Source organism: Lathamus discolor, chromosome 3 (genome assembly GCF_037157495.1).
Source record: "Lathamus discolor isolate bLatDis1 chromosome 3, bLatDis1.hap1, whole genome shotgun sequence".
NCBI classification, from domain to species: domain Eukaryota; kingdom Metazoa; phylum Chordata; class Aves; order Psittaciformes; family Psittacidae; genus Lathamus; species Lathamus discolor.
In genome coordinates, this window is record NC_088886.1 from 144,251,242 (window position 1) to 144,275,692 (window position 24,451).

The window sequence follows — 24,451 nt, forward strand, 5'->3', positions numbered from 1 at the left end:
TTGGCTGCTGTAACCCAGGCAGCAATTAGCTCTAAGTGTCTGCATGGCAAAGTTCAGCTGCTGGCACCTGGCAAAGGTAAAACAGCAAAATCTGCAGCTGCTCTGTTTAAAAGTGCTCAGAGAACCTCAGTGTCTAGTCTAGATGGTACCAATTTATCATATCACAATCTATATTGATAAGAAATGCTACTGAGAAATTGGTTGACTCTGTGCTCTTTTAAACTTCAACTAATCTTTAGGCCACATCTTGAATTTGTTGCTCTGGCTTTTATGAATGATATGAATGAATAAAAGAGACAGATCATCTGAGTAGCAGTTGCAGGACTTGGCTCCTGACTATTGAGGTGACCATATCTAATATGAGTTTAATAAGTATAACCATCCCCTGAAGGCAAGCATACTCAGATGTAAGAGAACATGGAACAAGGGTGTATGAAAGTCAAGAGGATAATATTGAGTTAAAAATGGCAATTCACCACCCTTCCTGATTTTACCTTAAAAATGAACCCATCAAAATTCCCCAATTAAACTTCTTAATCTTAAAAAACCCAAAAACCAAAAAACAAAACCAAAATCCTTCTTATTGAGACTTTACCTATTTGACTGAAATTCCAACTGGAAAATACATTGGAAGTATTTAAATATTTCTAAAAGACTGTGAGAGCTTAGAAATTTTTAATCCTCACTCAGTACCAAGCTAGATTTTAAATTCCATCTGGGAAATAGCAACATCACGTTTTAACCTATTCGAACCTATCAAACAGTGCTAAACAGATAAAACTAGGAACTTGCAATTTCCTCCCCCCGAAAAAAGGTGCTGGTCATTCAGTAGAGACACATTCCTAATCACATTTTTCCCCCAGAAGTGAAGGCTGTAATTAAAAAAAACCCCAAAATCCAAAATAAAACCAACACTGGGGCAAATCTATAAAGTGGATTACAGTACAGTACAGAGAAAATGACCTTCTGAAGTTAAAGGGGAAGCTGCAATAGCCAGTAACTGAAATGTCATAGGAGGAACTTAGCTGGGAAGCAAAAGCAAATATTTAAAGATGTGAAATATTTAACAAGTCACTGGATTAATTTCTCTGTCAAGTTCACCAGAAGCAAATATATTTCTATTTGATGTCAGGGACAACAGGTACAGTCTGACTAACCTTATGGCAGTAAAACAACCTTGGGGGGCTCTTTAGCCTGGAAGAGTTTTAATGCAGAAGTCTCATCGGTGAACACATGTTTTTCAGTAAAGCAAATCAACCTTGGTGAAGACAAACAATTGCCCTTTATGAAAGGAAGTTTTAATTGCTGTACAAATAACTGCTTTTTCTTCCACCTTTTACTGCTTGCTCTGAAGAAGCTGCTGTTCTAGCAGAATTCGGCTCTTTTATTACAAGGTAAGTATGAGATACTCCTGTCACTTGACATACGCAAGATGTGTGTCCCTTCAGGGAGCTGTTCTGAGTTTTGCTCTTCTCCTTCACTGGTGTCTCACCATCTCTCCTTCATGGAAATATCCTCGTGATTAAGCCAACAATCACAAATTAAAATTAAGACTGAGATTTCAAGGTGATTCCTTCTCTTTTTATTTCACCTCCAGCCTAATTGCACAGGCTTAGCAAAAGTGTATGCTTTCATGTTTTCAGTCTACTGATTCAAACTGCAACATCCCTCAAGCAGCCTCATAAAAGGTTGAGTCCTAGAGGGACACAATTTCATTAAAAAAAAAAAAAAAAAGGCCAGAAATAGGTCTCCAGACAGTCTATCTATGCAATGCTTTGAAATGATTAAGAATTCCTGTTTCTCCTAATACTTCCTCATGACACAGTAGGAATGAAGCTGTTCAGTGTAAAGTGGCTGGTGGCCCCGTGAAGATGGATGGGCAGCTCTTGCTCAGTGCTTGGTACCTCCATTCTCTTTAAGTAGCAGGGATCCTGGGGAGCGCAGTCAGGAAAACAAGGGCTGCACTCCTCATTACTGACCAAGACACTCCTGCTGCCTGTTGGTGGATGTCACCACCTGCACGGGTTCACCTGCAGAGGAAAGCCTCAATTGCTCTTACTTTTGTTAATATCTGAAAGGTTCATCTTCGGTGCCTCTCTCATTGGACTAGCTTGTGCAGGCAATACCTATGTTAAATACCGCAAAGCCTTAGACATACATTTTAGTTCAGTCTGAATTTTGTCGTTGTGTGTACTACTAAAGAAACATAAACATAATAATCAAGGTTATTTAACATAGCAGAGTATACACACTCCTAATAATACTAATGACAATGATCCGTTATGTTAAATGAGAAAGATTATTTGTATATGTTTACGGTAGGCCACAATTTAATTTACACACAACGGAATTGGTTAAATTTACAATTTAAACAGGAGATCATCTGTATGTACATTCTGTATTTGGACAGTTCTTGTATTATTGTTATATTGATAGAAATGTATTCATATAGTAAGCTCAGCCGAAGCTTGTTCACTGAGCACTCAATATATGTTTTTTTAGTGACTGAATGGGGGAAAAAAAGGAACAATTTACATACTTCAGTAGTGCATGACTGCATTGACAAGGTCACCATGCTAAATTGACATCATCCACGCCACATCCATCTTCTAAAAATCCACCAATATTTGCACTGTGATGCCTGTATAATCCTCAGTAAGTGTCAGACTCTTAAGGTTTTTCTCCCTCTTGCCTGGTTAATAAGCAATTTATTTTTTTAATTAAGAATTCAGTGTGCTTTTAATTTACTTGGGGAAAAAAAAGCTTGAGTGCTCTGGGGTTCTTTTGTGGTAACATGGCTAGCCATATCAAACACCATTTCTTCCTCTGCTACATACATAATTGCATTTCCAAAGGTACCTCTCATTGAATCAGATAACTAGCAATTTCTTTTGTAATCAGACCCTAATTAGGTTGTTGTTTACAGTATAATTGATCAATAGCTTTTATTCTGGATCACACAGTGTCAAAGCTCTAATATTTGGTATTAAATGTAATAGAGATACTGTAATCAAACAAAAATATCTTCAGAAAGTATGCACTATATTGGGAGGTTATTAAAATTCCCGATACTGCTTAAAATGTTTAATGTGCTGAATACAAATGATATTTGAAAGAAAGCTTTGTGGATCAAAGATGGATTTAATAATTGTGATGTTTATTAATTTGTTTTGAAAATATTTTTAATTGGATAATGTCAGACTTTTGAATCAGAACCCTATGCTCATTAGCATTTCAATGGGTTATACTATCAACTCCTTTTGACATAAAAGAATTTGATTTATTTTTTAAATCATGAATCTCACAATCTTTTTTTTCTGTTGCCACTAGTTTTTAATATTTTGATTAGCTTCTTCAAGAAGAGCAACAGGAACCACATGGGCTTTGCTGGTAATGATATGCTATGTATCTCTTCTCTGAAAGCAGCTCTGCTGCCTTTGAAAGTGATTTGAAGTTTCTTATCAGCACAGAATTAAAGAGTAATATTGTCTAATTTGTTATGTTCAGTGGCACAGAGTATTGTAGGATTCTATCACATACACAGTGTTTTGAAACCTAAAGTATGTGGCCATAATCAAGAGTACATAAACAAATTTCAGAATTTATGGAAGTGTTTATTACTAGCTAAGGAAAAGCTCAAAAGATGAACTTGTCAATAGGTTTAATAATCTCTTAGTAAGATGTGTATTTTGCACACTCCCAAACTTCAGTTTATAAAACAGTAATATATAGTTGATAGTTGTATTGCAAATAACTGGTGTGGATGTTTCAGAGCAGAATGGGGCATAACTGTGTAAGTCCCAACGTAAATTGGTTAATTCAACATGATGAACTCCCTGCTTAGCGAAGTTATCTTCTAGTCTCAATAGAAACAACAACTGATTACTGTTGATCATTTAGGCATAACTGCTTGTAACAGTCAACAAGCCATCACAGTAAGATATAAAGACCTTAGGAGAAATGCTGTCTATTTGATGACATTTAAAGAATTCCTTCTAGGTACCACAAAAAATCATCATGAGCCAGCTTAGGCTGTCAGTGTCACTGAATGAAAACCCAAATGATCAAATCATGTATACCAGCAATATCGCTATCCAAACCATTAAAACAATTTATGGAACTGGTCTTGAAAACAGTTCATCATGTCAGCAATGCCAAGGCAGGGTGTGTGACGTTGCCTTGTAATTGGATCAACCATCCTATTGTGTTGATTTTAGCAGTCTAAGAAATAAAACACAGTTTACATGATATCCTAGTACCTCTTTCCCCTCTACAATGTTGTAATAAGAGAAGTAAGGTGTGAAGTTCCTGCAATTTTTTGCACTGACATTATCAGCTATGTATAAACAGATGATGCTGGTTTAGTAGAGCAAATAAATTTTGTGTCATTTTTTTTATTAAACAAACAATATAATAACTGGACTATATTATCACAATGGAAGCATAGAAGACCATAGACTATACAGCTGAAACCCTGTACCAAAATTTGTTTCTACCACCTGTCCTCAAATTTAAAGAAACATAACTTTATCGAGCTTTCACAATGGCTGCTTCTTGTTAATTTAAAGAATCTTCACCCTTGTTAAGGCTAGATGATTACAATTAAAAGATAAATGTACTGTTAGAAAGTTCTATGCCACACTCTATTTTTATGAGAATTTAACTGAAAGACATACATTATACCTGTATGTGAATTATAATGGCTTCGCAGCAGGAAACGCAGAATTACTTACAGTACGTAAACATTTAAAGAGGAAAATGCTAACACACTGAAAGAGTTTAACATCAGTAGCAATTTATCAAATGAAGACGTTTGAGAAAGTCCACTCTCTGGGAGAACATTCACCATTAGACAAAAGCCTCGCATTCTTGATGGTCTGAAGTTCAATCAATTTGAAAACCAAAACCATTCAATGAGCCAAATCTGAGGATCTTAAGAAAACTGCCATCCTCCTTCTCAGAGAAAAGCCAGAAGGAAAACAATTATTATGAAAATAATCCAACCGGGTTGCTTTACAGGCAAATTTACACACTGTCTCTTTAAAACACTGCATGCCCAAAAGCCTTTTTGGGTTTGGAATGTAGCACTGCACCAAGTACAAAGCCTCTAAATATCACAAGAAGCTTTTTTAGAGAGAGAAAGAAAGAAAATTCCAGCTGACTGCAACCGTTCTAGCAGGAGTGCCTCAGCTGAGCTCCCAGACCTGGAATTCCAGAGATACAACAGAGGACAGGAAACAGATAATATTTTTACATGTCCTTTTGTAACGCAGCTACAAGATGACTGATGAGCTTAGGAACAAACAGAGTGAGAGTGCAAGTGTCATCAGAGTGAGCTGTGTGCTTAGATAGAAGCTTGCAGGAAGAGCGAGCGAATTCTCCGATGATATGTGACTGGTGGAGACTCCCGCGGTGTTGTCTTTCCCGATAGCGTTCTGCAAGACACAACACCTTCCTTGGTCACCATTACACATTTTCATTGCAAGACAGTCAAAGCTACGTCATGAAATGAATCTTTTGTTTGTTCATGGCCCACCCTCCAATGTTACCTATGTATCACTGTCACAGATTCGAAGATGCAAAAAGCATAAGAACAGACATCAAAATGTCAGTGTTGAAAAGTTAAAGAATAAAAACACCAGTACAGCACAACCCAAGAAAAGAAGCATTAAAAGGTCCCTACTTTAGCAATGGTTCCATGTGTAAAACTTCACCTTGTTAAGTACAGCAAATATTTTAGCAATTTGCGTTATTATGCCAGTTTATTTTAACAAGTAAGTGCAGGACCCGCAGAGAAACTGCAACTTCTGCACAGTCAACAGAGCAACTTTGTTTGACAAGTTACTTCTGGATAACAATAAATAAAATTTAATCCAGGGGATCAGAAGAGTTTTCTAGCTTATGAAAATTTACATTCCTAGCCTTCTTCGGTACCAATAATCAAACAACGTGCATACGCAAGTACAGACTGGCAGATTATAATTATTTAAAGAAGGAGGTAAAGCAGGAGTATTTTTCATTGCTATGATCCTCAGTAAAAATAAAACCCTATCACATATGATCACAGAAGTAGATCAATTTAGATTAGAAGGGATCTCTTCATTAACTCCAACTTACTTAGACCCTGTCTACTCTGGATCTGAAAATCCCCAAGGATACAGCTTCTACAGAGGGGATAAACCTCCCCCATCCTGAAGAGGCAATGAGCCTCTCTAGGTACAAATTGTAAACACCCAGGGGACCAGATACAAAGAATGAGTACAGAGCATCAGTTTCCACATGAATGACTGTCTACAGAGTCAGGGAGGTATCCATGGATAAACTTCCATGCCATTCCTCTACTCTGATACCACTTGTTAGAAGTAATAGAGGCACTGGGGGAATTATCACAGTGTATTCTCATATACTGAACTGTGGGTAGATGCTTTTTTGGAACCTGTAACAGAGTATGGGATAAGACAGACCAGCAGTTCTTATGGTAAACTACAGTTACTAGGACCTTCTTGTGTAAGGTCTTTCAGCCAGCACAAAATGTCAACAGGTCTGTTAAACTTCACTGTTCCCTCACATATTAGGCTTCATTCTAGAATGTACAGGAAATTCTTAGTAGAATTTGAAGAATTAGGAATGGGCTACAGAATTGTCATTGTTTAGAAGAATGGGAAAATCTGGATTGGTGAAGGAGAACCTGAAATATATGGTCACATCCTTTTGAGGGCTTATGCCTGCGCAGCTGGTCTTGTTCCAATGCCGATGCTATGTGCTTCCACACAGTAGAAATTAATTTACGTACATCACTAATTACTAAGCTTCCTGAGAGACTCAGTACAAAGGATATGGACTGACAGACATGGAAACTGATGTAATGTTTACGTCTGAAAGGGGGCTTGGAGGTCAGCCTGAGCAGACTACTCAAACAGCACTGGGAGGTTCATGTCTCTTGGGGCTGCCAGTCTGTCTCCTGGTGTATGAGCATCACATCTCCTGATGTGAACATAATTTCATGCCCTATGTGGTCATTTGTTTTTAGCCACAGAATGATGTCCACTATATTTCTGTGTACCTGCTAAAAGCCGTACCAGCTTGTGTTCTTGTGGATTATTAACTAAGTGTACTTGTCAGATGCAATGTTAATTACTATGGGATTTGCCTAAATGTGTACTATACTGCTATTATCTAAAGTCAGCAGTAGCCACTTTGAGCCCATCTCCAGATTCCTGAGTAAGAAATAACAATGCTAAGACTTTAGTGAGAGGTAAGCCCATTATAATCTTAACAGACTTTGAACATTTTATATTATGGGGAGACACCTGAAATATACAGGATCCACACTTACCTCATTAAGACAGAGCTCTGTATCTACAGATTCATTGGATTTCCGCTTCTTCTGTGCCTACGAACAAATGCGAGATTTATTCTCTGTATAATTTTTACATACAGTGGCACAAAACAATTAGATGAATTGCCTGGGTTGTCATACTCCCATAATTTTGACAGATTTGCACATGATTAGCAAATAAACTCTCCAAATGTAACCGCATGTTTTCCAATAACATTCACATTCTGATCTGAATTTACAACAAAACTTCAATCAGTCAGCTAAGGGTACTTAGTAATTACAATGATGAGTGCCACCAGCTGCAGCGAACATGCTATGTTCTGAGGCCCCTTAAAAATGGCACTGGGTGTTCATGAGAAGAAATGAAATATGACAGTTAATAACAACCATAATACAACTGCATATTACCAACAAATATATCATACACCTCAGTTTTAGGAATACACAGCACAGTATTTTATCCTTAATGATTATTGCAATTTTTCCAGGTATTACTATGAAAACAGATATAATTTCAATATATTGCATGGCTGCTACAGAGTCTCTTTTAGAAAGTTACAATAAGAATATTTAATGTCTTTTAACATATATACCTGTAAGTCAGATTGAGCTGCTTGTTTACATTGAATTCACTGATTACTGTAGATGGAATATAATTAAATGCAGGAATATTTTACACGATCAAAAACTGAAAAATGAATCTGCTGTATCTTCAGCCATGTCTTATGATGAGCATCCATCTGTTGCTATTACAGTGTGCTTTCCACACTGACTTGTGTAAGAAACATTTCTGGTAGCAGCATCAGGCAAAATGAAAGCAATAGTGTGCACTCCGTCAAGCATCATAAGGCGTTTAATATCTCCATTGTTGAAGTGAACATGATTGTGCTAGGAGTTTTCTGCTTTTCTACAATAGCAATAGGAGTCCCCATCGTGCTGAAGGTATTTTCAATGAATTGTACTGTGGTGGATTTAAGTACTTCAATGATTTTCAATATAATTTCTTTCTTTGTATATTCCAGAAACACACATCACTCTTTTACAGGAGCTACCGATATTAAATGTACAATCAAGTCTTATAACAGAAAACTTTGATTTACACAATGAAACTACTGACTGCTTTGGGCACATCTGATACTTCCACCTGGACTCGCAATTTACTTCCTGTAAAAAAAATTAGGCTCTGCTCTCACTGTGTTGCATTCATTTTACACTGCAGAATCCCACTGGTGTTGGCAGAGATGGACTGGACTAATGCTGACGTGAGAAAGTGCTGAACATTCTGATTTTATACCGTCAAAAATTCATTTCCAAGCACAGCTATTTCATTTTATATCTGAGAGCCATCGGTGCTGCCTATGGACACAAAACAGTCTTTGACCTAATTACTGATTTTAGAATCCAGATGAAGGAACTGAACTTCTCATTAGGAAGTGCACTCTGCTTTTCATGACACTTTAATAAATAAATATATTAGAGACAACTGGAAAACTAAAACAGCTGGGATTTAAAAGAAAGACAGCTTGGTATTTAAAAAGAAAGGCATGGTAAAAATGCTTACTGTATATGTGTTCAGAGTTTTCAAATATATGACAAAATAATAGCTCAATTAATTAATAAACACCCTCTGTGAAATCTCTCTCTTACATACCCTTTGTTCTAATTAGTACACTAAAGTGATTACGGCAAGCATAAATCTAACTATCCAAATGGAAAGAGAAATGCCTGGAATACATTTGCTACAACATGAAGCAAGACAGTGAAGCCTTCATTTGCAGTGGTGATGGTAGTATTCAAGAGGTTAGGATTATTTTTAATGGTAACTGTGTAGACTTCAACTCCTGGTTGGCTCCAGGGAATGGGTAAAGGAGAAACTGGATTTCAATCCTGATTTTCTTATATCCAAAACACCCATATTACATTGAATTGGAATGTGAGGCTTCAGCTGCACTCAGGTTCAGAGCATCAGATCTTGACAGTGTAAACTGTAAGGACTGTACAAGCCTCATATTTCTTAGTTTGTCATTCAGAGCTAAGTTTCTAGTCCACATAAGCATCTGCCTACTGGAAACATTGTGTTTTGCTGCTTACTCGTGATATGAATTCACAACACTGTGCTAACTATAAGTCTACACTTCGTATTAGTCTCAACACCAAAGTCAGAATTTATGTTCCTTCTGTACTGTGCTTCTCAAATGAGAAAAGACGAAAATATCATTATTTTGTCTATATGCAGTAAAATTTTTCTTTACTTCATTCAGCCTGATATACAATAGAGTGCAGCAGCTAAAACATCTTTACCTTTGGGAAAAGTATTTTAAGGGTAAAATCAACAGCTGAAAACAAAAGGAACATAGAAAAAGCTTTTCAATAATTTTGATCAATATTCCCTAGCATTAATTTGGAACGTAATGCTTCTCTGTATCCATATACATATTGCAGTCATGCTAACATCAACAAACCTATTCACATGCATCCTCCTTCATAAAGTTCTTTCTTAGAAGTGAAAAGTAATTTTAATAATCAGGCAGGCTTTCCTCTTCTCAAAACAGAAAGGACAGCATCTTCCATTTAAAGATACAGCAAAAATGCAACCTCCTTCCATGGGGAAGGTGAAGGGAAAGAAAAAACTATCAGTTTGAGAATGAGATGAGACATTGCATGCCAAGTTTCAAATTGGAAGAGTACATTTTTACTGTTGAGTTATAAACCTGTAAAAATGGGTTATAATGGAAATGCTGGCATAGGCTGCACTACTGTAATACAACAGTGCATCACGAAATCATAAATAATAGTAAAAGAACCAAAACAAACCCAAAAAACTACATATTGAAGAAAGGGCTATAGAAAGTGCATGTCCTTTAAAAACAGGCTAAGGGGGAAAATCTTCTGTCCCACTCTTTGGCAGAAAAGACTACATGTAGCAGAACGGCTGGGCAGGGCTGGGCTTATAAAAATAACAACTAAATAAAAAGTGAAAGAAAAGCAGCTTAAAATGACTGGTTAAGCAGATGGAAAGAGGTATGAGATCTTTCCCACTGAGGTAAAATAGCATTTGCTAATGATTTATATGCTCAGCTGTGACATGCCTCTGACTGTAAAACAAAGGGACATAAGACAGGTTGACAGCCACCCTGGCTTTGCAGGGAACTATAATTCAGTAACGTGGGCTACTCTGATAAAGCTGCCCCATACTGCCTACAACCTTGCACTGACTTAAGCTTTTATATTCTGTAAAAATGAACACCTGCTTTTACAGAGAATCTGATCACTGAAGTGGCACAAGCAACAGAATATATTTAGAGATAATCACATTCATACACCTCCTCCTGAGCTTCAGCATCCTGTCCAGTAGTCACACAAGGTTCTTTTGGTCTTCGCAACCTTTAGCATTTAATATTCAAACTAAACTGCTTAGTTCAAGGACTGGTAGAGAAACCAACTGCATGCTCAGAAAATAAAAAACTCTCATGATCAAAAGCAAAATTTCACTTATTTCTTTCCTAGAAAGAAGGGTGAATAAGGATCAGAAGAGGAGCTAGTGGTTTTCTGAAAGGAGAAAGGATGATTGCTTATAGAGACATTTTTCCTTCTGTGGACCTTCTGAGGGCTCTGTGGGCCTTCATGTTTCCTTCTAATCCCTTCTAATTTCCTTCTAATGCCCCTAGATGAGTTCAGTCGTATGTCCTTGCTCACACCTAACCTAGTCTTCTCTTGCCCTGCACCTAATAAACATCACGAGATCCTCCCAAACCTAGTAACTCTGCTTCTCATCCCGCAAATCCCTCTACCTACATCCTTCGCAGACACCGTAGCTCTGAGCTCATTCGAGAAATGCTATCTTGCAACCATGCATCTAGCTTTTACAAATCAAAGCACTACATGGTTAATAAATGCATTAAACACTGCGCTGGTATCTCACGAGTCAGTTCATACATTTATGGTTTGTATTTTCACACCTCTGCTACAGCCTGCAAACCTATGTTACTCACAGCAAGGAAAAGGTCTGACTGGGAATGGCTGCAAACAGAGTTGAGCTTTAATTTGGGGGGGGGGGGGGGAGGGGGAGGGGGGAAGGAGAAGCACATAAAGGGAAGTGAATGCATTGGACCTGAATGTAAACAGGTTCAGAATAAGCATCTAGACTCAGAAACCAGTCCCTTGCTGTTAGCTACACACTCTGGGCCTCACATGCTTTATGGAACATATAGCTTAGACATTACAGTGAGAGGCAACAGGATTATCATTACGATAAGTATCTGTTTTTTCAGCTAAGTTTAATGAGTGCCTTTGTCCTCTCCTGAGTTAGTTATGCCTGTATTAACAAGCCTTTCTAAAGAGGCACATCTTCCAGAATACATCTTTCAAATGACCATGGTTCTGAAGCAGCTGTAACAAATGAGGGTGCTTGTTCTTTTTGTTCCTCTTGTGTTGATTAAAGAGATTTACTACGCATCTAACCTGTTTTTCCAAGAGCAAGACACAAACAATAAGCAGAGAAATATAAAGACTGTAAAAATGCAATCAGATTAACTCTTCTGCACTCACTAAGCAGTAGCAGCATCCATCACAACTGTCAACAGTATTTTCTTCTTTGCACAGTAGTACTACGGCATGCTGGAGTATAAATTACTTTCAACAGGGAAGATAAGCAAAGTGCGGGTCAGAGACACAGGCCACTAAAACAAGGATCCAATTCAGCACAGAGCAATTTTGAAACCCATAGCATACAGCCAGGGTGCAAAGCTATTTAAGCCATAAAAACAATCAGCTTTTCACAGTCCTGTAACAAAGAAGTCAGATCTTTTCTGCTGCTTTTTTCTTTTTTTTTTTTCCTCTGCTGAATCAGCCCTCAAGACACAAGCTTGGGGTAGGAAATTATCAGTCGTTGTTCTGCATAAAAGCACTACAGTCCTGTCATCCCACTCTGTAGAGTGAGGAAAGTATCTTTTACAAACAAGTATTACCAAGACACTGCTTGCACTATTCTCCAAAGCCACGTAGGTAACACCTAGCATAGTAAGAATCAAATCACAAGTGTTTTAGCTAGGAGACATTAAATAAAGCAAACCAGTTAGCCCCTTGTGCCCAAACATGCACTGGGGAAACGCACACTGAGTTTTATAGTGAACTGCAATAAACTGTTATCAGCCAGTCCTGTCAGATCCCATCACCTCCCAGCCCTAAACTCTGTTCACCATAGCTTTGTACCTGTCCTAAAATTACACAGCTTGTCCCCAGTCTCGTATAGGGGTCTTGTCTGGATTTCTCCCCACAATGTTGCCTCAGCTGGGCAGGGTGGTGGATCATAGGCAGAACTGAGTGCTACAGGATGCCCTGACTGCTTTTGGGACCATCCATCCTTGGGTTTCCCAGTCCAAGCATTCAGAAATCACAAGTAAGATCCCACTCAAAACCACCACACAGCTGCTCAATAGGCAGCGCTGTGAAGTGACAGATCTACCTAGCTCACCTTCACAAAGCTCTGGCTCTCTTAAGGGAACACACATGACATTTTAAAAGCTCCACATTAATAGGATCTTGCTGGTTTTGAGTACTTCAGCGTGAGAAAGAAACAGAGGGCAATCTCAAAGTAGGGAGGTCCGTTTCCTGGTCAGGAAAGTGAAAAAGGGATGGTGGATCTTAGAATCATAGAATCATAGAATAGTTAGGGTTGGAAAGGACCTCAAGATCATCTAGTTCCAACCTCCCTGCCATGGACAGGGACACCTCACACTAAACCATCCCACACAAGGCTTCATCCAACCTGGCCTTGAACACCGCCAGGGATGGAGCGTTCACAACTTCCCTGGGCAACCCATTCCAGTGCCTCACCACCCTAACAGGAAAGAATTTCCTCCTTATATCCAATCTAAACTTCCCCTGTTTAAGTTTTAACCCGTTACCCCTTGTCCTGTCACTGCAGTCCCTGACGAAGAGTCCCTCCCCAGCATCCCTATAGGCCCCCTCCAGATACTGGAAGGCTGCTATGAGGTCTCCATGCAGCCTTCTCTTCTCCAGGCTGAACAGCCCCAACTTCCTCAGCCTGTCTTCATACGGGAGGTGCTCCAGTCCCCTGATCATCCTCGTGGCCCTCCTCTGGACTTGTTCCAACAGTTCCATGTCCTTTTTATGTTGAGGACACCAGAACTGCACACAATGCTCCAGGTGAGGTCTCACAAGAGCAGAGTAGAGGGGCAGGATCACCTCCTTTGACCTGTTGGTCACACTCCTTTTGATGCATCTTCTGAGATGTTTCCATGCATTCCTTCAGAAGGAAATGGACTTGAAAAGAAGTCTCAACCCCAGGGCAGCCCACAGGAATCTTCTGGGGAGAGTAGCTGAGACATACGTCCATGTTCTGCTACAGCTTCCCAGCTCCTTAATCAGTGAAGGAGCACTGCCGAGTCTTCTGGGCAGACCAGGTCTCTTTCCTGGACTACTGAGTAATAATGGACCAAATTAGCTCTGGTCTAACAGCCACTGCAGACTCTTGTGCTCCTTGATGGCTGCAGATGGAAACACACTTAGCAGCAGATACTGGTTCAGACATCTAAGAAACACACCTAAGAGCTGATGAAGTCTGATATGAATAGAACAAAACTTCCCTTCTCTTCGATCTTGTAACTGTAAGAATATTTGACTAGAGGGGGACAAGCTGTAGTAATCCTCCCAAAAGGGGCAGGAAAGAGTGTGGATAGAAGGAAAGATGACCCGTACCTTATGAACTATTGCTGGACCATTCCCAGATCCTTACGTTAATAAACGTGAGACCTAATTAAGCCCTGTCTCTCACTGCACTTATATGGCTGGGACAACATGGCACGAAACCTTCCTCACAGCAACCTTACAGGTTTTATGAAGAACAGATGCTATCAGCAACACCAAACTGATCAAAAGCTTACAAGGAGCAGACACACACGTCTTCAAATATTTATTTCAAGCAATTAGTCTCCCAGCGAGCACAGCACAAAATATGACACCCAGCCAAGACAACTGAACTGACTGACTTACCTTTCATGGCAGCACAGTAACTCGTTAACAATTTTGTTTTCGTGTTCAGTCGTTCGTTTATCTGAGGAGAATTAATTTCCCTGCTCCCAGATTCTCGCTTCCTATTTTTAGGGGATATTATGCAATTCTCCTAATATGGTCCTTTTTATGGATTTGCCTCGAGCAAATATTTTTGCATGAAGAAGGGCAGAGGAGAAAACAGAATACCAAAAAGCATAGACAGAATACGTTTTATTAGGTTAATATCTCAATGGCTTATGCTGCCTAGGGTATTTTTTTTGGCTTTTTTTCTAGTTATAAAACTGAAGAGCCATGTAATCCAAAATCGAGTTGTTTGGGATTTTATTATTAAAACACATTTCCCTAGTGATTCACTACAGCTATCAAACTAGCGCCACAATGAGCAGTTACAGGTAGCATCTGGCTGTTGTGCAGGGAACAGCATCTAAAGCAAAGCAGCATGAACACAAAGCCATTACAACCCCAGTGAAATGACATACTCAGCCTTTAATTTTGAACAAAGGTAAGCCATTGAAGAACTACAGATCCCACAACACTTCCCTAGGCTGGATTGTGTGCCCTTGCGTGTCCGAATATGCAAACAAAGTTGTTCTGTTTGGCAGGAGGTGAAGTACCCACCTCCCCTATTAGACTGGGCTCTCTGGTGCACTGGAGTGTGGTGTAAACACTCCTGAGCAGCTGTCAGCCATGGCTACTAGGGGACTAAAACCAGCTCAGCCAGAACTGCACTGTGCTAATGATCCTTGAAAAGAGGCACCACACTAATGCAGCTACAGTGCTCCTACATGGCATCTCACACCTCCAGGTGTGCCCTGGCAGGTACTTGCTGGCTGAAGTCTGGCTGTGATGCGCTTCCCTCTGCTAGGAGCATGCACTAAGCCTGTTACTCGCAGGTGAGCTTTCCATCACACTGAACAGATGACAGGACAGTGTGTGACTGGGACTCCCTGCTAAGAAAAACTTGGGAACTTCCCAAGCCAAGGCAGACTTGGGAGGAGAGAGCTCAGTAGGGATGCTCACCACATCGTTGAGCCTCATGAAACATCCAGCTCTGAACTGTCAGTATGTGGAAGAGATTAAGTAAATCAGGTCAGGCGTTGTCTTCACACTCAGGCAGCAGGACCAGGGATGCTGTCCTCTGGTCCTGCAGCTGGAAGGGAACATCAAGGCAAGCTTGCTTGAGCACCAGCCTGCATGAGGCCTGACTGCTGAGCCCTATAGGAAGCTTCCATTCCTGCTATGCCAACCTTAAGCAACTGATATTATTGCTGGTTTCTTGAGCACTGGGTTCACGCATAAATACTAAAAGGGAAGGGAGGAGAATGATCAGGAATATCTGCTTTTGGTTAAGTGATTAAAAATATTCAAGACCTTTATTAACCATATGTGTGCGTTGTGAGTACTGGCTTGGTTATGCACAGAAAGAAAACACAGAAAGCCTTAAAAGGGTTTCAAAACCACCTCAGATAACAAGTGATTTTGCTGCAATTACAAAGGCAAAAGCAAAGGCTACAGACATTGAGGTAACCTTGGACAGAAAGAAAGAAAGAAAAAACTAAGCACTTATTTGAGCACGCACCATAGAGCTATACCCTCCCCTCCTCAGTTTTGTTTAGACGTTTCAAGCCCAATGTATTAGTTTCCTCACATCTGTAGTTATGTGGCTATGCCTGTACCCAAGTCCCATTAAATCATGACTTAGAGACTAGGTTTTTTTTTTTTCTTTTAAATCAATTCAATCTCAAACAGCTGTGATTTACAGTAATTGGTGAATTTTGCAGTTTTGGCACAATCAGAAGTGCCACTGAAATAAAAATTTAAAGCATTTTTCTCCCTGTTCCTCTAATCCTGCATCTGAGTTCTGCAGGTGCACACATGTACGCTCAGAACTGGCACGGACGACACTTTAGTGAACTGGCTGCAGTACTTGCCTCAGTATCTGTGTTCCTTTGTAGCACTGAAAATACCATTCAGAATAATGCAAATTTACCAAGGTGAGTCTACAAGAAATGAGGGTATAGTATCCTGTAATTTTGACAGGCAGTTATTTCCTAAAAATTCAGCCAGAGCCACACACGTAACATGAAAAAATTCACCCACACAGTTAATGTACTGGCAAAGTTCAAAGTCACTGAACACAGGACTTTTTAAACACAAAAACGTAAGACAACTTCAACTGTAAGCAGAGCTGTTAGCTGCTTCTATAAAAATCTAGCTTTGTTTTCATTAGAATATATGCCTTTATACTTTTGTAGAAAGGTATTTAAATTCACTGCTAGTATTCCTGAGTAATAAATCCTGACAGCATTCTAATTTCTAAACATGAATTAAAATAATACAGTTTTGATTGCTGGTATTTTATTTTCTACAATAAACATACATTTCAAAAGACTTAAATCATGACTGACAAACAAATAAACATCAAGTTGGTCTTGTCCACAGATCTCCATTAGCTCAGTTAGACCTTGGTTTGTCCTGTCAGCTTTCTAAATGTTATTAAAAGGCCCTTGCAGTATGCATCTTAAAACTCAATAATTCTAAGAGACTTTGATGTAGCACCCTACATTCATTCTTCCCCTGATGAAGTGAGTGAAGGTGAGAAAAACCATCTCTTCTCAAAAATATGAGGAGTGACATCCTAACACTAATTCTCTTTAATGGCCTATACTATAGTGGACTATACTTTAATGGATTATATTACAGTGGCCTTCCTCATATCCATTATTAACACATGAACGATGCTCTCGCTCACAACAGTTACACTGTAGTTAATGAAGCTATTCAAATAAGCAGAGAAACTCTCATGTAAAAGGAGCCTGCAGAATCACGACCTTAATAGAAAGGTGCCACACCAACTGGAATTCTGCCACTGGTGAGGCAGCAGCAACTGAAGATGAAAAGTAACTTCCTAGTATCATCTGCATACATGGCCTCAAATTTGAGCTCAGTAAGAAGTACTGAGAAATTTATTCTATCACTGAAATAATTTATTAGACACAAAAAGTATTGTGAATGTTAGATGTTTAACAATTACAACCCTATTAAAACAAATTTGAGCCTTTAATAACCAGATTATGCAAATAATTAGCAGATTATGCAAAACTGTAATCACAGCGTATGATCCTGCTTTATCACATAAATAATTCACAGGACAAAAGGCTTACATTTATGTTTACATTTGATAAGTCTGAAAATACAAATAGATGAATGCTAATAATGCAAGTAATGGAGATCAACAGGGTCACTTTGTGTATAGTTTGTAAGGTTTCCATAATAAACTGGAAGAAGCTTTTGCAGATTTATTGTGGCTAGTTTGCCTACTTTTTGAAGTATTATGTTGTGACAGACTGGGTAGTTCAAGACATTATTTATGGGACATAAAGCCTTATATTCCGAGGCAGCTTTTTTAATCTAGCTCAGGTCAATACTGACAACAGCTGTGTAGTATTTTTTAAATGAGGAGGTGGTTCTGGAGGACTTCCTCTCTTAAGGGGGCAGGTTCAATGTACAAAATTGGCACTAATTTGCACCTCGGGCAGTGTGCTTCATCAGAGACTGAGGAGTTAATGGGATATAGACTTAAAATATCGCAAAGCACCCAGGATGTTTCCCCATGCCCTTCATTTCCCTTTCTGTGGGATGAGCTGCTCTGTTAGAAAGGGACAGTCCTCCTGTATCCTTACATGTAGTTCTACTGCAAACCCCACAAGCAAAATCTTGAAGGTGCCCTAAGCTACCAAATTTTAACATCCTTTAGTGGGACTCAAGGGAGAGATTAGAAGGTTTCACCTAGGAAAACATCTTGAGAGTGCTATCTGTAGAGAATCTTGATTGATGATGGTTGGCAGCAATATTTCTCTGAGTGCATAACTGTTTTATTCATAGTTCTGTACTGAGCTGAGGCAAGTAGAAAACAGAGGGTGAGGGGTGAGGAGAGCAAGTGAGGGGAGTTTTTTGTGAGCTACCTATTCAGATGCATCTAATACTCGCAAGCATCAGCTTTGTCTTACTAGTATGTTTCAGCGCCTATGCATTGCCATCAAGTTTACAGAAAGCATTAAAAAAAAAAAAAAACCCACATCTGGGTGTGTGTCAACTACAGCAACAATACGGCTTCTTGTATCACTCATACCTCCAGACCAGTGGGTGGAAAATCAGACCTAAGACAGCATTAGTAGAGATGAGGCATGAGTGTAAGCAGACTGTGCCTGTGTATTAACATACATGTATTGTATATACAGGCTGCATATGTACACCAGCACTGATACTGCACTAGCGTACTGAGCTCTCTCTTCCAGTAATAAGTGAATTTAAAGGCTTTAAGAGATGCCATGTTCAGTGGCCAAGATGGGATTAGCCTCTCCAGTATTTGAGAACTGCATCCTTGAAAGGGATCTGGGATATTATCATGCTGCTCACGCTCAGTGACCTCTTGAACAGCATGGGACATCGCACTTCTGACATGCTGTGCATGGATGAACATAATTGCACTACAACAGGCTTTGTACATAACAAAGGGCAGCAGATGATAAGGACTTGAAGAGCACATGAGCAGATGTGTCTCACTGGCTTGGAGATTATTTGGAACTGCAGCTTTGCCAGTTGCTCTCTTTAAATGTTCATGAAACACCAGAGTCCAGTACTCTGTTACACTGACATGAGCCAGCATGACTTGTGATTTAGGGGCTGTCCCTGTGATTTGGACTCAGGATGACCAGTTCAGCTCCCAAAAAGAACAGCTCTCTCACTAAGGCCGGTGATCAAAGAGTTGTTGCTACTAAATATGACATTGTATCTGAGCCATCAGTTTGAAGGTGAAAAGCCTCTGCTTAATTAATGATTCCTAAAGTATCCTCATTAAGCTGTTCTCTGGGTTTAGAACAGGTGTGTTTTTTATCTAAACCTGTGCAGTTGTATCTATAACAATTTGAATTTCCCATCTGCAAATAACCCTGACTGAATCCTCAGGAATAATCAGGAAATCTTAATCAAAATTAATAGGGGTTAGGCCAACTCTTGATGAGAATATGATTCTGCAAATAGCTGCAAGAATTTGTCAAACTGAGTTCAAAATCAGTATGCAAAAAGGGACAATTTTTCCTTCTGAATTCGCATTTGACTTCTGAAATTGTATACAGGCAGTTAGTTCCCTGCAGGAACAGATCTGTACATTTGCCCTCAGAACCACATAATTACATTACATATGTGATTGAAGCGTGCAGGATGGCATACTGAGATAGAACTCAATATAGAATGGTCTTCAAGAATTTAACTTGGATACATGGAACTGTTAACACACTCTTTTTTTTCCAGAGGAGGGCAAGCCATTGTAAAAATCATACTAAACACTGTTAATCAGAAAAGTTCTGATCAAACCACCCTTTCACATTTGTGCAGACACAAATTTAGGAATGGATTTTCACAGATATTTATAACTGCTTGGCTTTCAAACGTGCACTCTTAATTTACGTGCCCACTTATCCAACTCTCTGCACAAATTAGGTACTTAACGACTGCAGGTAGCTACTTAGATCCTACCTGCTACATGTCTTACCTGCCATGTGCATAATAAATCTGAAAGCACGCATTTCAAATCTGAGCATGAATTCAGTACATCCAAACGTTTATGTGTGTGCTTATGCATATCTAGCCTTGAATTAGAGGCAACTTGAGGCTTCGGAAAATGTCAATCATCTGGAAAAATAAAGTAGTACCACGTAATGAAGTATTTAGTAAATTACTGCCCTGAATACCTAATTCTGTTTTAAGAAAGACATGAGGGAGGATAATCCTGTAATTCTTTAGGACACATACTGAGTGCAACTATGAAAATATATCCTGCATTATGCACACCAGTCAGTCTGTTTACCTGTGGTTCATGGAAAGAGCTAAGCATGCAGGAGGACTTAACCTGAAGTGGGATTATTAGGCCAAGTCCACTCATTAGAACTACAATCTGGTGTGAAATAGGCCATCCTCCAAAGTACAGACTAAAATAAACATTTTGAACTCCTGCTGATTTCAAAGGCAGGGAATTCTAATTGGTGACAGTATCTCATGGTCAGGAACTCAACAGCAAGTCGAAAAATACTGTAGAGTAGATGGTTTGAGTGTAACATAGATATCTATTATTCAGGTAAGACAGCTGATTAGGAGTTATAGAGACAAAAAGTAAGTAGGAGATAAAGGGTGTGATTTATTCCAGTTTTGGTTACTAATGTACTTTGAAGGCTGGAAGTAAAATGAGCAGACAGGTTAAAAGCAGAACAAGAATATATTTCTGTTCAGCTGTTTTGTTATCATTAATTTTATTTTTCTTATTAAGAGTACAGGCTAACTAATTTGGCTAATAACTGTGTTCATTTTCTGTCCTGTGAACTTGGTTTGACTCCTTGAAAAATGTAGGCATGCTTTGGGAAAGGTTCCACATTTTAGCTCTTCAGCAGTATCCTATTCTTGCTGCTATGCTGCCTTGTCACCAATGTATGATTTAGAATGATTACTTATTATTGTATTCTAATTTTCATTGGGCTTTTCTTTATTTCATTTGCTGCTGGTAACAAGGTAGATACTATTTCTACAAAATCTTCTTTATTATTACTGAAATGCTTTTGATCATTTCTGCCACACAGTAACTGTGAGCCTGGGTAATTTATTTTTTAAGAATATTAGTTTATGGGCTATGTAGAAATATGAAAGAATGATGCAATATATATATATATATATATAGGGAGTAACTGATAATTACAATGTACACTTAAGGATAATTGCAATGTACACAACTGTGGAGTTATTCCACTTTAGAAGTGTATAAACAAAAGCAGAATTTGATTAGGTTGTGTGATTGCCTCTTTAGACTCAAATGACTTTATATGCATAAACATACTTCATATACTTGGGTTTGCTGTTGGCAGAGGAAGGCAATGTATCCTCTTTAATCAAGGATTAGGAAGCAGGGTTGACGCAGAGTCATTTACCAAATCAGAATACTACTCCAGTCTCTTAATTGCACCCTAGTATGGCCATGACCCTTAGTCCCTTCTCCCTTCCCTGCTGTATCTGTAAAGACAGCCAAGACAGTGATGGCATGGTGACTCCTCCTGTAATGGACGGGCTCAGCATCCTCCTGCTCAGTCTTGTGCAGCCTCTTTTTGATCCCTGAATCTGCATTTAGCCATTACATCATTAGAGAGAATATATAAAAATGTATAGTGATAAATTTCATGCCAGAATAGGCCCATAAGGCAGTTGCGTGCCAAAAGATTAGCAACCAGATCTGCAAGAAGGAGGAAAAAAAGGAAAAAAAGAAGATAAAATAGATGGGGGGAACAGAAATGAAAATATTCTAATAAAGACTAATGGTTAACTGGAAGTGAGGTTTCAGATACAGTGGAGATATGCCTGTAAATTGAGACTAACAGTCTAACAATTCATATCACATAAATAGGCAGAACTAGTCTTGGTTATCATTTCCCTAAGGGGAACTTTCCTTCATGATATTATAGTATTATTTCTTGAATTTCTATTATTTCCAGTAGGAATGGTTTATAAGAGTACAGGAAGTTTAAAAAGTGTTTAAAAAGAATCTTCGTGATTAGAGCTGCTATCTGTGTAGAGTTTTGGGAATCTATCTCCATAAAGGAGTGTGATTTTCTTTGATGGTCCTGCAGAGATGTTTAGACCTCCAGAGGAAAGGTTACATTTATGTGCCAGGGAAAGTAATGTTGCCATGAGACTAAGTGTAAGAGGAAAAGCAAAGCTGCCACATCCACTTCCACATGTGTAAAAGGAGAGAATATGGTAAAAGCCTTCAGGCCAATTTTCATCCAGTGGGTAACATCAGGTTATCCTTTCTATTTTTCTGAGCACTGGAGTACTCACATTCATACACCTTCCTCAAATGCTTTAACTCTACGACATTCTCCCTAATGATTCAGTGAGAACCAGCAATGAAACACTTGAAACTACGAAGAAATAGACAAACATGTGCACAAGGTTCCTGAGGCTCCTGGAGAGCTCTATTTGTCTGTTAACTACTCACAACCTATCACAACAGGGCAGCAGCTTCCGCATACCACCCAGTTCTTATGTTCCTTAAAATTATTTTGGACTGAAAATAAATCAGACAGCTGTGAAGATAAGACACTGAACTTTATTGACACCTTACTGTAGCAGTAGAAAAAATGTTATCAACCACTTGTCCCAGAGAACAGCAGAGGTTTGGTGTGCCCTAGGAAATAGATGGCTAATCTATGCAAACAACCTGTTGATCATTAAGAACACATTGTGGTTTAAACCCAGCTGGTAACTCAGCACCACACAGCTGCTTGCTCGCTCCCCCCTTTTACCACTGTGGGTGGGATGGGGAGGACAGTCAGATGAATGTAAATCCCACAGGTTAAGATAAGAACACTCCAGTAAGTAAAGTACAATATAATACTACTACTACAAATAAAAATAAGGGAAATAAAAAGGGGGAGATTATAAAAACCAAAAGGGGAAAGGTAATCAAACAGTAAACAAAAGTGATGCACAATACAATTGTTCACCACCCAGCGATTGATATCCAGCCTGTCCATGAGCAGTGACTGGTCCCTTCTGGATAACTCCTCCCAGTTTATATACTGGGTATGACGTGCTGTGGTATGAAATACCCCCTTTGGCTAGTTCAGGTCAGGTGTGCTGTCTCTGCTCCCTCCCAGCTTCCCGTGCGCCTCCTCACTGGCAGAGCATGAGAGACTGAAAAGTCCTTGACCAGGGTTAGTGCTGCTGAGCAACAACTAAAATATCAGTGTGTTATCAGCATTATTCTCAGACTAAAGCCAAAACACAGCACTGCACCAGCCACTGGAAAAAAAATCAACTCTGTCCAAGCTGAAACCAGAACGGAGCCACAAAATGTCCCAAAGTGTCTGCAACAAGCAGACTGTAAGAGCAAAAATGGTGACAGCATATCAGAAAATTATAGTGCCATTTGAATGCAGTAGTCACCCTTGAGCTTTTCTCTACCCACTTATGTATCCAAGAACTCATAATACTGGGGAACAAAGATTTTGGGAAAAGACTCTGGGGTGGGCAGCACCAACAGCCCTGCTCCAGGATCTGGGACCATCTCTCCAGCTGCTGGGGATTTCAAGGAGCAACAAACCTCACAACCCTGCACCAGGACTGTGCACAATGAATCAGGGTCCTTCTCCACCAGTGAGCCTTCTCCCCCATGGAACAAAGACGTGTAACAACTTCCTATGCTGCTCCCCCGACTTCTCACCCCCCTCTGTACCATCCCCCCACAAGATGGAGAAATCATGCAATTCATAAAAATGTGCTCATGTGTGATTAACACGCTTCGCTATCCAAAATTCTTTAGCTTCCACATTGTCATTTGTCTTAAACTGTCACACTGTGAAACAAAAACATCAATACCTGCTTCAATAACTGTGTAAAAAAGTACATTTCAATTATAGAAGTCTTGTGAAATTATTTTCCTTGCCTAGCAAATAACAATTCTTTCTAAAAATGGCATAATTGATAAAGAAAGATTTTATCTGTTAGATTTTGATCTATTCTGGCAACTGCTGAGCTATTTTCATACTTCAGACAGAAACATCTCTGTACTAACAACTCTATCAATTAACTGAGACAGTACCAAGCCTTTTACTTTGGTTTTCTTCTCGTATCTCTGTGGACATACTTTTTGAGGATAACACAGCGCATTAACATAGTTTATAATAGTAAAATATTTATTGTTTCCAGAGCACTCAAATACACTATGTGGTTTTCAGAATAAAGGCTATGAGGTGATATCTTAGCTTCACTGAAGTTAACTGTAATTCATTGTGTTTTTAAGGTCAGGAGTACCTTTTCACTATGAGCCTGTGGAATAGCTTGTATGATGGGATTCTGGTATATAAGTAGGACTCCTACAAGCTATTCCAGTTAAAATAAAGAAGTGCTAATGATTGCAAGAATTCTATTCTTGTCCTCCATTCCATTAGAAACCTGGTGGCACAATTGCTTTTGCCTGCACTTGCTTTGCAGCAGGGTCAGCCTGGCATAGCCAGAGTTACTTTCACTTGA

The 24,451-nt window shown here is 39.2% G+C and overlaps 1 protein-coding gene and 1 long non-coding RNA gene across 3 annotated transcripts in view; one reads left to right on the forward strand and one right to left on the reverse strand.

The window, feature by feature from the left end:
• Nucleotides 1-1,089: 1,089 nt before the first annotated feature.
• LOC136010718 (uncharacterized) lies at nucleotides 1,090-11,182 on the forward strand. The gene is made up of 3 exons (XR_010610975.1): nucleotides 1,090-1,394; nucleotides 2,503-2,655; nucleotides 8,362-11,182. It is a non-coding gene; the product is annotated as an uncharacterized LOC136010718 (long non-coding RNA).
• The window catches only part of GFRA1 (GDNF family receptor alpha 1), a 150,838-nt gene continuing 130,761 nt past the window's right edge, over nucleotides 4,375-24,451 (reverse strand). For both annotated transcript variants that reach the window (XM_065672340.1, XM_065672341.1), the window contains exons 8-9: nucleotides 7,337-7,393; nucleotides 4,375-5,435 (exon numbers count right to left, since the gene is read on the reverse strand). In XM_065672340.1, the coding sequence (XP_065528412.1) occupies nucleotides 5,274-5,435; nucleotides 7,337-7,393 (219 nt within the window). In that variant the 3' untranslated portion in view covers nucleotides 4,375-5,273. The remainder of the gene's footprint in view (nucleotides 5,436-7,336; nucleotides 7,394-24,451) is intronic.